This window comes from Biomphalaria glabrata, chromosome 9 (assembly GCF_947242115.1).
Source record: "Biomphalaria glabrata chromosome 9, xgBioGlab47.1, whole genome shotgun sequence".
NCBI lineage: Eukaryota > Metazoa > Mollusca > Gastropoda > Planorbidae > Biomphalaria > Biomphalaria glabrata.
In genome coordinates, this window is record NC_074719.1 from 23,652,227 (window position 1) to 23,668,872 (window position 16,646).

Sequence of the window (16,646 nt, forward strand, 5' to 3'; positions counted from 1 at the left end):
AAGCCACGAGTCGACAACTCAAAGCCACTAGTCTACAACTCAATGCCACGAGTCGACAACTGAAAGCCACGAGTCGACAACTCAAAGCCACTAGTCTACAACTCAATGCCACGAGTCGACAACTCAAAGCCACGAGTCGACAACTGAAAGCCACGAGTCGACAACTGAAAGCCACTAGTCTACAACTCAAAGCCACGAGTCGACAACTCAATGCCACTAGTCTACAACTCAAAGCCACTAGTCTACAACTCAATGCCACGAGTCGACGCCATTGGCAGTATGATTAACTTACTAAGCTGTTAGTGCATCATGTTAAAAACGCGAATTTCATAAGGTCCATCCCCTTAAAGGTTAATGTGTACATAGCTTAGGCCTCTATCAACTCTGGTGAACGGTTGTACGCTTTGTCTTTCTAAAACACATTCTGGGATCAAGTTAAAACTTTGCGCAATGATTCATTGGTGTACACTATACATAATAGAATTTTAAAACTTAACCAATTAGTCTATTAGTTATTTGTTATCCCGTTTGAAACCAACATGGGAAACTAATCCTTTAGTACTCTTAAATAAGTGTCTATGTCGGGTCTTGTCTCCTTAAATAATAGTCCACGTTATAGCTCCCACACTCATTCTAGGATCAAGTTGAAAAAGAATGGTTATACTACCTAATAGAACAGGAATCAAGTTGTAAAAAAAAATAACCAATTAGTCAACTATGAGTGGTTAATCGCTTGGCTTCTGAACTGGAGGTCCCTGGTTCGAATCCTGGTGAAGACTGGGATTTTTAATAGCGGGATCTTTGGACGTTTTTAAGTCAACGCAGCTCTAATGTGGGAAAGTCGGGGGAAAGTCAAGGCGGTTGGTCGTTGTGCTGGCCATAGGTCATTCTCGTTAACCGTGGGCCATAGGTCATTCTCGTTAACCGTGGGCCATAGGTCATTCTCGTTAACCGTGGGCCATATGTCATTCTCGTTAACCGTGGGCCATATGTCATTCTCGTTAACCGTGGGCCATATGTCATTCTCGTTAACCGTGGGCCACAAAAACAGATGACCTTTACGTCATCTGCCCCTATCGGGTGTTTTATTCGTAGACATGGAAAGAATGTAGGTCAGAATAATTTTTCGCCGGTCCTCTGCGGCAGCTTTCTTTCGGGTCTCAAACACGTAGACATCTTTATTTGTTGGAGATCATTAGCTTACCATTTATTCTTCCCAGTGCCAGCTAAAGCGGAATGAAGTTTGAGCTGGTCTGGGCGTTTCCTTAGAGCCCTTCTAATAAACTTTCCTTTTTGAAGTTACATTAAAATTGATACATTTGGTATCCGCCACGCGGAGTCTGCGTGTTACTAAGAATTAGAGAGTAATTTAGTTTAGAACAAGCCCATATTCCTTTACATTGAAATTTGAAGATTCTAAAAAATCCGTGGTTATTGGAGTCATGTTGATGGTGGAAGGTAAAAGAGTAAAAAACCATCTAAATGATAAAACAATACTTAGAACATGGCCCAGAAGAGAGAAACGTGATCAGGGAGACTAGAATAGTTATGAGAACACTGTGATAGGCATTTTCTAAATTCAGATAGAGAAAGAGATATTGAGATACATATATAGATATAATGATAGATATATACAGAGATAGGGAGGAATAAGGAGGTAGAGATAGACATTGCGCTACACCTTCATGGAGGATCACAAGGCACTGGACAGCAGGTAGGAGGAGGCTTCAGACATTGCCAGTGAGAGATCTTTGTGGAGACAGCTTGTCGCCCATACAGATAGAGATATAGAGATAGTGGTCGAGAGATAGATAGAGCAATAAAGGGATAGAGGGATAAAGATAAAGATTGAGAGATAGATGTAGGAATATATAGTGATAGATAAAGAGATTGAGAGAGATATAGAAAGATAGGGAGTGATATATAGAGAGAAAGATATCTTCTTATCTTATATAATACAGACGTTACTTCAAACAAGAAGATGATTGCGTCCTACGCGTCATGCATACCAATAACTTAAATTCTACCAAGTCATTGGATGTCCTGGCTGGCTCAGGCAACCCACTCCATGCTCTAATAGCACTAGGGAAGATACAGGTAGAGAGATTTAGAGAGAGATAGAGATGGATAGAGCTAACAAAAGAGAGATATAGAGACAGAGAGATATAGAGATAGAGATAGAAAAAGAGATAGAGAGAATGAGAGAAAGATAGAGATGACATCCACAAATTTATTATTATTTAATTATTTGTTAATTAATTTTGTTGCATTTAAGGTATTGGTAGCTTATTACTTTATTTTGGTTCTTCTACTTTTACAATCACTGGAGGAAGTAGATTAAAAAGTTCAACACGCTGTCATAAAAAAAAGGACAAAACAAAATTGAAAAACATTCTTTACAAAACACACACACACACGCACGTACATACTATGTCCTGACGGCAACAACAACATCGTCATTTAATGTCACGTGACTCGTCTGTGTGTGTGTATATATATATATATCAAATTCACAATCTTAATTTAATATGCTGTCGCATTGTTTTGATATTTAGAATGTAGTCACCATTGACACCATTAGTATGTATTCAATATTTTCTATACAAAATAAATATATTATATATGCTATTAATATGTAAAAAAAACTTTTTTTCAGAATACTTTCGTTTTATGACCACAATGTTAAGTATAGCCAATGTTAGCAAAAACCTTACGAACGATGAAAGGAAATTGTATTTGTCAGCGTTACAGCAAGAGTCAACCATTGCCTTTATTCCAACGTTTGTGTATTTAGGACTCTTGGCCGTGGTTGGTATTCCAGGCAATAGTTTGGTAATCATTGTTTATCAGACCAAGATGACAATCAAACCTTTAAGTATTTTCATCATCAGCATGGCTGTCATTGACCTTATTATCTGTACGTTGATTTTACCAGGTAAGATCTTTTCTTTTTATGTTAATATTGACCTAAGTAGTCCGACCCCAGATATGAATATGATCGTATTTCTATTTGTTAACCACAAATTTGTCAGCTATGTGCAACAAAGCAGATTGCCAGGTACATTTTGTTACCTTATTCTAGAAATTTTGACATTTTGCATTATAAAAGTGTTCAAATTATAAATTTGAGTATCTTCAGTGCTTTACTGATGCTTATATATATATACCACTGGAATACCCTGGGGTATAAATATTTTTATTTAGATTTACTATTTAGTAATTACCATACGATACTCAGCAGTACCTAAAAGTAATGACTATAGTCATCTTTGTCACACTTTGGTATTTGTGTCATTTAAATACAAATAAAATAACAAATAATACTGCATAAGTAAATATAGATGCTATCACCTAGCTTTACCTCTATATTTACGTTTACAGCTTAATAGCTCATACCCACTGAAGCTTCTATATGTAATGTGTTTATGTTGTCTACTTGTCATTGTGAGAGATACACAATTAAGTAGAGCCATTGTTTGTCTAATAAATGCCTAACGGCTGTCTGTGTCGGCTCTATTGAAGTTGTTGGTGAACGGATGTGGCGAGGTGGGGGAGGAGCTAGCTAGGGCATGTGATCATTGACCACTGGGTTTGCATACGAGCGAAATGACTCTGGACCAGAAGAATGTTTTTTTGGACATTCCGATGGTCTAGAGGTTAAGTTCGCTTAGTGCGTTATCGCTAGGCGGCTTTGTCGTTTCCAGGGCCACTGGTTCGAGCCTTGGTAGGCGCAGTCCCTGATTTTCGTCGCATTTAATTCTCTACTTGCTCTAATTTTAAAAACTTGGTCCCTGGTGCTGCTGTTTATTTATGTTTAATATGTATGTACTGTATAAGTAGCACGTCTTCATAGTAACACTGTTGTCACTCTGGGTGTTGGCATATGCTCAAGGAAAAATGTGCGTGATAGTCATCACTATACACTACACTAAGACTGCATGTGTAGGTCCACTACGTCTATCTGACCAGGCTGTTCAGACAGTAGGACGTACAGTCTATTTACTTTCTGGGTAGGGAAGGTGTGGATTAGGGGTGCTTGTGTGTATTTTGCCTAGTAGTCAAAACCTTTAGAAGGAAAGCTACTTTGACTTTTTCATTCTATTGACTTATGATATAACGGAAAACCTTACAGTAAAGTTTAAAATCTCCTCATCGCAATTAGATCTAGTAACGAGAGAAACAAAATATATGCTGAAGTGTTAAGAAAATCCTGACCTCTGTAACTAGTTTACGGGTAGATTATATCAACATGCTTGGCATACCATGTATTTGTGTTATGTTCTTGCCTGACCACTCAACACTACTGCGTATGCCCATGGAAAAAAAAACGCGTGATGGTCAATACTATAAACTATACACACTACACTTAGACTACATGTATAGGCCCACTACTTCTATATGACCAGGTTGTTAAAATCAGTCTGATACACTGTCAATTTTTTTATTATTATTTTTTTGGGGCTAGGGAGGGTTTGGATGATTTTTTACTACAGTTGGTTTTCCTAATGTTTTTAGATTTATAAACTGTAGATCTAAAAATAGATATCAAATAAGAGGCTTACATACTTTAAGTTAATCTATGTTTTACACCATCTAAGGTTAAAGCTATAAAAAGGGAATACTTGATGTTCCCGCTGTTAATAAAATATCGCTTGTAGCAAATGAATTAATGAAAATCACTAAATATTGACACACAACGCTTCAGATTCCAACTATCAACTGACAGCTACTATCAGTATAAAACCATTGACCAGAAACAGAAGCGGTCCTTGGCCTATAAATTACAAGCTTGATGACCAGCTGTTGGTCTGAAATTCATGAACACATACATCAACCCACTATACAACCCAGATAGCACTTTACAATTAGATATACATTTATGTATTTTACATTGACCATACCATACAGGCATACACTCCCTATACAGTTGGTGGCTTTCTAATACCTATCTGTTAATAAATGCTGCTAAGCTTTATTTTATCAATCAGTAACCCAGCTAAAAGCAATAACGTAAATTAAAGGGAAACAAATACTTGGAAAATAGTTATGTTATTTAACAGTTTTGCAAAATGTTCAGCAGCACAAGCTATTTACAAGACATGTAGGTATCCGGCTCCGGCCGAATATCATATTTTACTATACGGTTATATTCTGTTCCGGCCGAATATTAATAAGTGCTATCCAGTGCACCCCTAATTTGAATGTACAAATAACTAAAGTGATCAGATAATTGGGGATCAAGGGCGGACACATGTAGAACGTTGGACATCAAAGGAACAGGGTCAGATTTTGACGAGCAATATTGTTTTCAACAGCTTAGTCCTTATATGTAATTGTGGATCCCAGATAGCAGAATTCGTAAACGGCGTCCAGCTTGTTATCGTCTATGAGGATGGAGGTTGGTGCTGTAGCAGGTGGTCCCATAACATTTGTTTTCTTCGTGCTAATAGTCAAGCCATATTCTTTACAGGCCTGAGAGAAGTGGGACATTAGTGACTGAAGTTCCTCTTGCGTGTGTGCCACTACCGCTGGGTGATCCGCGAATAGCATATCTCTTACGAGGGTGGCTCTGATTTTAGTTTCGGCCCTCAGTCTGGCAATATCTAGGAGTTTACTCTGGAATGGAGATAGATGCCTTCAGTGGATTTGTCAAACGCATTGTGGATTAGCAGTGAAAATAGTATTCCAAAGAGGATTTGTCTCTAGAAGAGGAGATAAAAAAACGCATAGGGAAGGCTGCCTCGACCTTCACTAGACTCAGGCCAAGAGCTTGGGAAAACCATAAGCTAACTACGGTGACCAAAATGGAAGTCTACAAGGCACGCGTTATGAGTACACTGCTGTATGGCAGTGAATCATGGACCACCTACGCAAAGCAAGAGAGAAAACTGAACTCATTCCATTTGAGATGTATCCGTAGGATGTTGATTGTCATATGGAAATAAAAAGTGTGCAATGCTGAGATCCTTGCGCGATCAGGTATTCCCAGCATCTTTACAGCCCTCAGATAACGCCGTTTGCGCTGGCTTGGACATGTTCGCCGGTTGGAGGACAAGCGCATCCCGAAAGTCATCCTCTATGGTCAACTCGCGACTGGCACAAGAAAAACTGGTCGTCCCCACCTCCGTTACATAGATGTAATAAAACGTGACCTCAAATCAGTGAACATCAATACTGACAATTGGGAAGACATAGCTCAAAAGATGGAGAGAGACAGTGACCAAAAAAGCTATGGACAGTGAAAGTACATGGGTTTCAGCTCAGGAAGAAAAACGTGCAATCCGAAAAACGGACAGCTCCTCTACCACAGAAGCAAAAGCCACCTTAACCTGCGCTATCTGTGGACGGGAGTGTCACTCAAAAATAGGGCTCCACAGCCACACGAGGAAGTGTGCTCTGAGATGAACCATAGTCATTTTACGACTGAAGGAGGCCAATGAATGAATGAGTCCTTATATACCCCACAACACACACACACACACATACTTACACAATTTACACACAATGTAAAAGCGTGTACACAAGATTAAATAATTGCAGGCCTTCTGACACGTTTTCCAAGGTAGATCACCTTTCTTCTCGATCGATCTGAGAGCGTAAACCTGTCGAATAGGCCAGTTCTTGAAGTTCTATCTATTTAATACTCGGCACAATTTCCGTAAAAACGTACAAATGTTGATAATGCATCACTTTTTCAAAGCAATTCTCGTCATCCTTGTACTTCTTGAATGCATTACTTTTTCAAAGCAATTCGCGTCATCCTTGTACTTTTTGAATGCATTACTTTTTCAAAGCAATTCTCGTCATCCTTGTACTTCTTGAATGCATTACTTTTTCAAAGCAATTCTCGTCATCCTTGTACTTCTTGAATGCATTACTTTTTCAAAGCTATTCGCGTCATCCTTGTACTTCTTGAATGCATCACTTTTTCAAAGCAATTCTCGTCATCCTTGTACTTCTTGAATGCATTACTTTTTCAAAGCAATTCGCGTCATCCTTGTTACTTCTTGAATGCATCACTTTTTCAAAGCAATTCTCGTCATCCTTGTACTTCTTGAATGCATTACTTTTTCAAAGCAATTCTTGTCATCCTTGTACTTCTTGAAGGTGAAACCTTTTCACGTTTTAATGTTTCTTTTTTTTCTGCATTTCTGAAGCACTTCGTGAATGGCAGCAGATTCTTCAAAAGCACTGACATTCTGTCCCTCAAAAAACAGAACTTCTGCATGGAATATTGCCGCATTCTCTTTCTACATCTAGATCAATAAATACCTTTTTTTTTTTTTATAGTTTTGAATAATTTACGTTTTCCTTTTTTTTTTTATGAGTTGTTCAAATTCTGTGGTCAGTGTTTCTCGAAATTGGAGGCGTCCCATACCTCCTAGGGTGTTGAAAAAGGGGGCGCGAAGTTTTTTTTTTTTTTTTCTCGAACTGTTATAGTTATAATCCAGATTTGAGTATAAATCAAGTAAAAATGATATTATCAATGCTTGAAAAGAAATCATAACATTAAATAAGTGAAGTCGTTAAATCTACTAATTAGGACCTTTAATACTCCTACTAAACTTGAGGTGGAGGTGGGCGATTGTTTCTACTGCCTTCCACACTCTAGACTTTTGAGAGGGGGGCGGTCCAATTTATAAGCAGAAATCATAGTGTGTGAACAAATTTCGTTGAATGTCTTAATAATATCATCTACTTATTGATATTTGAACCCATTTGAATAGTATGTACAACCAAACACTAATCTAAAATTAAACCATATAAAATAAAAGAGGGTTGTATCATGTGGTAGGTGCAAAAGATGGATTCCCCCCCCCCCAGGGAAGACCATTACTTTTTCTTTTGTATTATTATTGTTAAGAAATCACAAATGATTTTTCTTAATCTGTCACTATTATTAGTCACTAATATAAGTTAAAAATGTAATTGTTATATCGAGTCGCCCCAGCTTTTAATTTTCAATGCCAACTTCAATCATGAGCAAAAGTGATAAAAACAGAGAGGACTCTTACATGATCATCTTTTCCACTCTACCGCACCCGACGAAAACAGGACACTTTTAACAACAGAATAGTCAAATATGTCGACAGATTCTATTTAATCTTTAACGAATTTAAAATAATGTTTCAATATTTGCTTAAAGAAAGAAAATGTATACTTCATAAGAAATTTTTAAGTATAAGAGTAACAATTCAGATGAATTCTGAAATCAAATTTTTTTTCGTAGTCGTCTTTTCCAAGAAATTTTTCTATTGTATAAATATCTTCGGTATTTTATAACTCACAATTTATACTTGACTCCTGAAAATAATAAAAAAAATAGAGTAGAATCTCATTGGTCTACTTCATTTCTTCTCCGTCTTCCGATTTTATTTTTTTACATTATTTTTTCCAAGACATTTTTTTTCGGCATCGACACCTAAGCCTAAATCTAAATCTGTGGAGTATCTTTTTTTTTCAAGGGACACATCTGTTGTATTTGCAATGTACTTAGGACCTAGTACATTATGATTTTTAAAAGTAAAAGCATTTTTTAAAAGTTTCTTTAAAAATCAGACATTATGCGCACGTCCAAACAGTCAAATATCCATAAAGCTTTTCACCATCGTTCTGCTGGAGTCTTAGTCTGACCAAAACAATTCGCTTACAAGAGGTCCAGCTTAACATCTAGATAATATTACTAAATACGCCTAATAAAGATATACTTACACTCTATGTATCTCGGTTGTCACTCACACTTCAGTATCGGTCATTAGACCCACGTTACTTTATTGTACTAAAATTGACTTTTTGTTTTTGCTAAACGCTGCACTAGTTGTATTATGATCACGTTGTGTTATTCTCTGTCAAATATATACACATAGGGTTAGGGTTTACTGACTGTTAGGGTTAGGGTTTACTGACTGTTAGGGTTAGGGTTTACTGACTGTTAGGGTTAGGGTTTACTGACTGTTAGGGTTAGGGTTTACTGACTGTTAGGGTTAGGGTTTGGACAAAAATCTCCTCTCCCCCTCCACACAAAAGTTCTTGATACGCTAGTGATACCATCAAATTAATGATGTTTTTAATGTACTTAATATATGAATAAAATACTTCTTAACGCAGGTGAATTTTATCATCTGTTTCATGTATGGGATTTTCCTGAGAAACTTGTATGCCAGTTTTATTTGTCCGTAAGTGCTTGGCTTGTCATATCATCTGGTTTAATGTTGGTTGCCATAGCAATTATTAGGTGAGTACTTCTTTTCATTACAATCTAATTACTCCAATACACACTAGAGAAGAAACGGCTATTTGTCAAAAATGCACGTCAATAGAAATGTGACATATAACAAAAACTTCTAATGAAATTAAGCCTTAACCAGATTGAAGATAATAATTACACAAATATTTATTGCTGTGGTTGTGAGTTGCTTGATAGTGAAAATACATCTAACATATAAGTAAACTATTGGTTGTCCTTTTCGTTTCTTTGTTCTTAAAGATCCCTTTAGCGTTTTTACTTTGCTCCGGCATCACTTCGTATATAAACATTTTAACAATTATTAGTGAATAATTTTTACGCTCCCTTTTGTAGTTATGTATATACTTACCTGATAACAGAAACTTTCAATCATTTCAATGGATAGAAAATTAGAAGAGAAATACTTATTTTAATGAAAAACACACATTTGTTTTTTCCTGCTCTTTCCTGCTCTTTCTCTTTTTCTACTTCTGCTAGGCAGATTTTTGTTCTTTGCAAGCTGTTCTAAATTGTTTTAAAAAATGTTTTAAAATGTTACAATCTTTTTGTTTGTGTAAAGCATTTAGCTTCCATTTTTAAATCAACGTAAAATCGTGTGTTACGGCTGGTTGGCACGATAACCTAGAGTACAATTATAGAACTAAAAAATACATTTCGATATCTAACAAAATAATTAATTACCAATAATGAATTGACTAATTGGTTATTTTTTTAAATTGATTCACGTATTGTCTACGCCACTGAATGATTGTACAATGTTTCAACTTGATCCGAGAAGGGGTGTGGGAGAAAACATGGGATCCAAATGACAGTGAGACAGACAAACAGAATGAGTTGATATAAGATTTGTAAAATTAATGAAAGCGTCAATTTTTTTGTAATACGACAACCGCATATTAAACAAACTGTTATAACTCTGGTAGTTTTATTACACAGAAGGTGTTATGATTAGAGTTATATTCATTGTATACAACTAAGTGTCAATGGCTGAAGGTACTTTTCAAAACTTTCCTTTTTTTTCGTTCCAGGTACATGATGATATGCAACCCTTTAAAAAAACAAGTGACACCGACACGCGCTAAATGTATCTGTTCTTTAAATATCTTCATTGCGATAGTGGTCTCAATACCCCACGGAATTCTGCAAGGAAAACACAGCCGACAGACACAACATCCAAACATTGTTGGTTATTATTGTCAAGTGGACGACAGCTATGTTGAAACAATATGGCCGACTTTAGACTCTGCTTTTTTCTTTCTTTTGTTTATCGTAACTAGCTTCATAGTGACATATTGCTATGTACGTATCGGGTGTTTCATTAGAAGACATGGAAAGAATGTCCATCAAAGGAATTATTCCCCAGCTACACTAAAGGCTGCTAATGATGTGGAAATGTCACACACAGATCTAAAAGTTACAGACATGAAAACACAAAATAAAAGTTGTTCAACATATGCGGTTCAAACAGCTATCAATGATACATCAGAAAGTGTGGTTGCTATTTCAGACCTCAGTGAAATAAATACCGAAAATAACAATAACATTAAAACTAATTTAAAAAAATACAATGTAGATGAATCCTTTCCCCCTAAGAACCTTGGTAGAGATGTCTACTCCACAGACGACATCGTCCTAGATAACATTGTTACCAAACAAAAAGGTGACTTTACCATCCCAAGTCATGGCAAGCAAGTTTGTTTCCTTAAAAAAAATAGAAAGCATTTAATCAGAACACATCTTATGATGCTAACAGTAACTCTTGTCTTTTTTCTGGGATTTCTTCCTTACCTTGGTTTAAATGTTCTAATTGCTGTTTCTCCAGAGACAGTGGTCTTACTGCAAGGATGGTCTTTGGCGATATATCAGTTGTTTTTAAACTCGTATCTTGTAAACTGTGCTGTTAATCCAGTCATCTACAGTTTGATGGATCAGAAGTTTAAAAATATTTGCATCAAAATGTTTCAAAGCAAGCATTGAGTACACATATAAATATAAAACAAAAATATAACTAGAATTACCCACCAGCTACGCCCGTGGATTTGTTCCTAGGCTTAATATTGGTGTTTTTTTTCAACACCATTCCCAATTTTTTTTTAGTTCTTCCTATACAACGGGCCACCAGTTAGGATGATGAAACTGATTGGCTAATATTTTCATTACTTTCCATAACGCCCGATGAATTCTCTTGCAATGGGTCAACACGTCCTTGTACACTACATTTCTGGTTTTCGTATTTGGCTGGAGGATGATCAAGCTGTCAGGCGAGCTTACTCTGAAACTTACAAACTATGATTGCCCATGAGAGTGAGCAATCTGTCCTGAGAGCCGCTCCAGCCATTTTCAAACTCTGCTCCTTTGACTTATTGATAGCATTGTGCCGTTGCACAGTTTTTTTGTTTTGGGGGGGGGGGGGTAGATTTCTTAACAGTATGATTGGAGCTCGAGCCTTAAGGCGTAGCACATAAGGAGGTATCTCTAGTAGATCAAGAGTGTGAAGGAATCCAAAAAGGGAATGAACTGCATCTTCAATTTCTACTAAATGTAAAATATAAGGACTCATATGTCCTCAACTCAGTGGGTAGTTTCCCTAAGAGAAAATTGTTAATGCAGTTTGCCGAGTGAGAATGGCCCATTGCCCTTAGCCATGAAGGACAATCGGTCCGATCTTTATCTTCCAACTCTTTGTTTTTACAATACGTCTATTCAAGTCACACATTCATGGAAACTGTTCCCTTCTGGGTGGGTGGGTAGAAACGTTCTTTGAAAACGGCTCTAATGATTGTCCTTGAATCAACTAGAAACTAAAAGCCTAGTTGATGTTTGGAACAGAATAACTAACTCATTGGCCACTTCGGGAAAAAACTCTTGTTTGAGTTATAATTTTTCAAAGCATAAAAGAAACATTAAATATGTGTAGAGATCTAGAAAATCTTTATCTTGAACAGATTACGTCTTGTGGTATGTCCAGATGTAGGCACTAGTCTTTTAAGATTTTGATACATTAAAAATTAAAGACATTTGGCGCACGGTCTTCTAAGTCTAGATCTAAAAACCTGTCAGTAGAATATTAAAGCGTCGAGTACATTTCACAATCGCTTAACCAGGTTTTGTGTCGGGGTGGGCTGGAGAGAAAGGTGTGGGCTAAAAATTGTTGAGCTTTTAATCTGGAAAATATCTTAGTTCTCTTAAGTCCTAGACTAAAGGTAAGTGATGTCAAGTTTCATCTTTGTATCTTTTCGTCCACGGACAAAAGGAGAATCAGTGATGAGCCAGGTCCCTTAGAAATATAATATATAAATATATATAATTTAGTACATTGAATGTTGCATGTATTTTTGATGTTTAGCTGGCTTTATTCACTTATATACCATATTAATGTAAAGAAAAATCAAATGTTTGTCTAACGATGACCAAGCTTAAAAAATATTTTTTCGATATCTATTTATGGCATTCAATATTTTTCTGCCCTCACTGTTGATGATTTTTAATTTACGAATGTTTAATAGAAAAAACGAAGTCTTAAAATAAAGAAAAAAGATATTTTAACGAAAACAATAAACTTTGTTATCATGTGTGTGTGTGTGTGGCACACCAGCGTCAAAATCGGTCGACTATCCAAAGAGCATTAAAACATCGTTCTGCTGGCATCTTCTGAGCGAAACAAGCTTACTACAATAGATCTCGCATAACATAAAGATAATATTACGACTAATACGCACACTAACGATATATTTACGTTAATTGTCAGTCAAACTTCAGTATCGCCCCCAAGTTATTCAATTTGACCTGCCTTTTTTCTATAAGATGAATAATGAGCTTTAGATGTCAGGTGCAAGGAAGGATGCACGAAAGCGCTTGGCGCAGGGACAACGCCACAAATCCCGCTTCAAAGAGATCTTACAGCGCTCCCCCAGACTCACTAGTTGTCAAGAGAAGGAAAACAACGTGACTTTTTTTTTGTTTCGAAGGTTGAAAAACACTGCTTTAATTCAAATTTAGACCACTTTTGTTATTCTCTCATATATATATATATATATATATATATATATATATATATATATATATATATATATATATATATATATATATATCATGGGCGTAGCCAGGATTTTTTTTCGGGGGGGGGGGGGGGGGTTGGGGGGCATTTTTTCTCTCCCCCCCCCCCCCGCGGAAAAAAAATTATATGTATTTATGTGTGTGTGTGTACATAATCTTTATAAAATTCTGAGCCTTCATTCTTTCGAAAGACGTTTATTGTGCAATAGAATAGGTTCTTCCATGAGTTAGTGGAAAAATTGTAGATTCCCCGCTATTAGCAGCAAGGGGGTCTGGGGGAGCGCTAGGAGCTCCCCCAGCGCGGGGCGAAGCCCCGCCGCCATGCACTATTTCTGGTATTGAAAGCCAACAAAAGGCATATTCTGAGGTATCTACAGTGCATTTTCCTGCTATTAAAAAACTCTATTTCAAAAACCTAATGTGCTATTCTTACTGACTTACACCCTCCCGCGCCGTTCGGCGCATTTGCTGTTAGTCTGTTTCCATAAAATTGTAGATTCCCCGCCATTTCTAGCAAGGGGGTCTGGGGGAGCGCTAGGAGCTCCCCCAGCGCAGGGGCGAAGCCCCGCCGTCAAGCACTATTTCTTTCTGGTAATGATAGCCAACAAAATGCATATTCTGAGATATCTACAGTGTATTATCCAGCTATTTCAAAAACCTAATCTGCTATTCTTACTGAATTAGACCCTCCCGCGCCGTTCGGCGTATTTGGCGGCAAGATGTTTCCACAAAAATCTGTCACTGACAATGTCTGAAGCCTCTTTCCACCTGCTCTGAAGACCTCCATGAAAGTGTGGCGCTAAATTGTACTAGGATATCATTGCAACTCTTCTTATGCGCAATTCATTTTGTCGGAGAACATGTCCAGCAAACCTCATGCGTCGCTCTCGCACAATCTTATTAAGGGGTCAAGCATAGGATTTCCTTGATTTAGACCCGATCTCTATAACTGACTCCTAAAATCTGTCTTAGCCATCTTTGTTGAGCCACATTTAGTGTTTTTCAATTTTAGCAGAAGACTATTCACTGCAGTTTATTAATGGAGCCCAGCCACTGGTAAAAATGTGTAACCTCTCTTGAATACGCTCTTGGAATTAAGTGACTGTAGTTTGCTTTAGATTTTATATCGAAAATAGAAGTTTTATCGTCAAAATCATCTATTGGGGGTTTTCCACCTAAAAATGCTCTTTACGGGCATCTTAAACTCAAAACCATCTGGAGAGGTTTTAAACTTTAAAAAAAAAAGCTATCTGTAGAAGAGGGGTTAAAACTCAAAACCCCCGATTGGATTGGCTACGCTCAAATAATTTTAGTGTGTAATTTGCTTTTTTTTTTTTATATTGAATAGGTATTTTTAGCATCAAACCCCTCTGAATGGGGGTTTAAACTCAAAATCCATTTTGGCAACGCTCATAACATTTTGAGTGCGTAATTTGCTTTTTTTTTTTTTCTTACACTGAAGATGTATTTTTTATCCTCAAACTCGAACCCCCCCTGGTAGGGGTTTTTAAACTCGAACCCCCTGGTAGGGGTTTTTAAACTCGAACCCCCTGGTAGGGGGTTTTAAACTCAAAACCCCCTAGTAGGGGTTTTTTAAACTCAAAACCCTTTTGGTTGTGCTGGGGCAAGTGATGGTTTAGTATTAAAATCTCAACTAAAATAAACAAAATCAAAGGAAAAATCAGTCACTAAATTCCGCCTCCCCCCCTTCGGGGGGGGGGGGGATTTCATTTCAAGACCCCCCCCTGGCTACGCCCATGATATATATATATCATGGGAGTAGCCAAGGGGGGGGGGTTGGGGTTCAAACCAAATGAAACGGAATTAAGTGACTGATTTTTTTTTATTCATTTTGTTTATTTTAGGTGAGATTTTAATACTAAATCATCACTTACCACTGCACAGCCGAGGGGGTTTTGAGTTAAAAACCCTCTACCAGGGGGTTTTGAGATTAAAAAAAAACCCTATCAGGGGGTTTTGAGATACAAATCCCTCTACCAGGGGGTTTTGAATTTAAATTATTTAAATTATTAATTATATATATATATCATGGGCGTAGCCAGGATTTTTTTTCGGGGGGGGGGTTTAGGGGGGATTCCAGGGGGTTTTGAATTTAAATTATTTAAATTATTAATTATATATATATATCATGGGCGTAGCCAGGATTTTTTTTCGGGGGGGGGTTTAGGGGGGATTCACCCCTCCCCCCCCCCCCCGAGCGAAAAACAATTTTTCTAGTATTGAAAGCCAACAAAACGCATATTCTGAGGTATCTACAGTGCATTATCTTGCTATTAAAAAGTTTTATTTCAAAAACCTAATGTGCTATTCTTACTGACTTAGACCCATTTTCCGACAAGCTGTTTCCGCAACTCTTAATTTGCGTAATTCATTTTGTCGGAGAACATGTCCAGCAAAACCTCATGCGACGCTCTGTCACAACCTTACTAAGGGTTCGACTCACAGTTCGGCATAGGATTTCTTTGATTTAGACCCGATCTCTATAACTGACTCCTTAGCCATCTTTGTTGAGCCACATTTAGTGTTTTTCAATTTTGGCAGAAGACTATTCACAATTTATTAAAGCCACTGGTAGAAATTGGAATTACATGCCTGTATTTCGCTTTAGATTTTATATCGAAAAGGAAAGTTTTTTCGTCAAAATCATCTGTTGAGGGGTTTCTGGAGTTTTTGTTTTTTTTTAAATTCAAAACCCCATTTAGCTACGATCATAGAATTTGGTGACTGTAGTTTGCTTTAAAATAATATTGAAGAGAGAGGTTTTCAACTCTAAACGCTCTGTAGGGGAATTTTTTAAACTCAAAACCATCTGGAGGGGTTTTAAACTTTAAAGAAAAAGCCATCTGGTGGAGGGGGATTTAAACTCAAAACCCCCTTTGGCTACGCTGATAGCATTTTGAGTGCGTAATTTGCTTTTTTTTTTTTTAATATTGAAGAGTAGTTTTCAGCTTCAAACCCCGCTGGCAGGTGGTTTTAAACTCAAAACCCCTTTGGCTACACTCATAGATTTTATAGTGTGTAATTTGCTTTTTTTTAATATTGAATAGGTACTTTTTAGCTTCAAACCCTAACTAGAGGGGGGGGGGGGGTTAAACTCAAAACCCTTTTGGCTACGCTCATAGAATTTTGAGTGTGTAATTTGCTTTTTTTATATTGGAGAGGGGGTTTATTGTAAATTTTGGAGGGGGTTTTAAAATCAAAATCTTCCTTAACTGTGCTGATGGAATTTGGGGATTGTTGTTTGCATTTTTTTTTTTTTTTTATAGAAGAGAGGGATTTAACTGCAAAATCTGTGGTAGGGGGTTTAAAACTCAAAACCCCC

At 37.1% G+C, this 16,646-nt stretch overlaps 2 protein-coding genes across 2 annotated transcripts in view; both read left to right on the top strand.

Moving 5' to 3' along the window:
* Nucleotides 1-16,646, top strand: part of LOC106067079 (uncharacterized) — a 242,612-nt gene that overhangs the window by 62,382 nt on the left and 163,584 nt on the right. The gene's annotated exons all lie outside the window — the stretch shown is intronic.
* On the top strand, nt 2,522-12,785 carry LOC106080133 (melatonin receptor type 1B-B-like). Its single transcript, XM_013241451.2, has 3 exons — nt 2,522-2,935; nt 9,109-9,235; nt 10,276-12,785. Exons 1-3 carry the CDS (start codon nt 2,623-2,625, stop codon nt 11,222-11,224), a joined length of 1,389 nt encoding a protein of 462 aa, XP_013096905.2. The 5' UTR covers nt 2,522-2,622; the 3' UTR covers nt 11,225-12,785.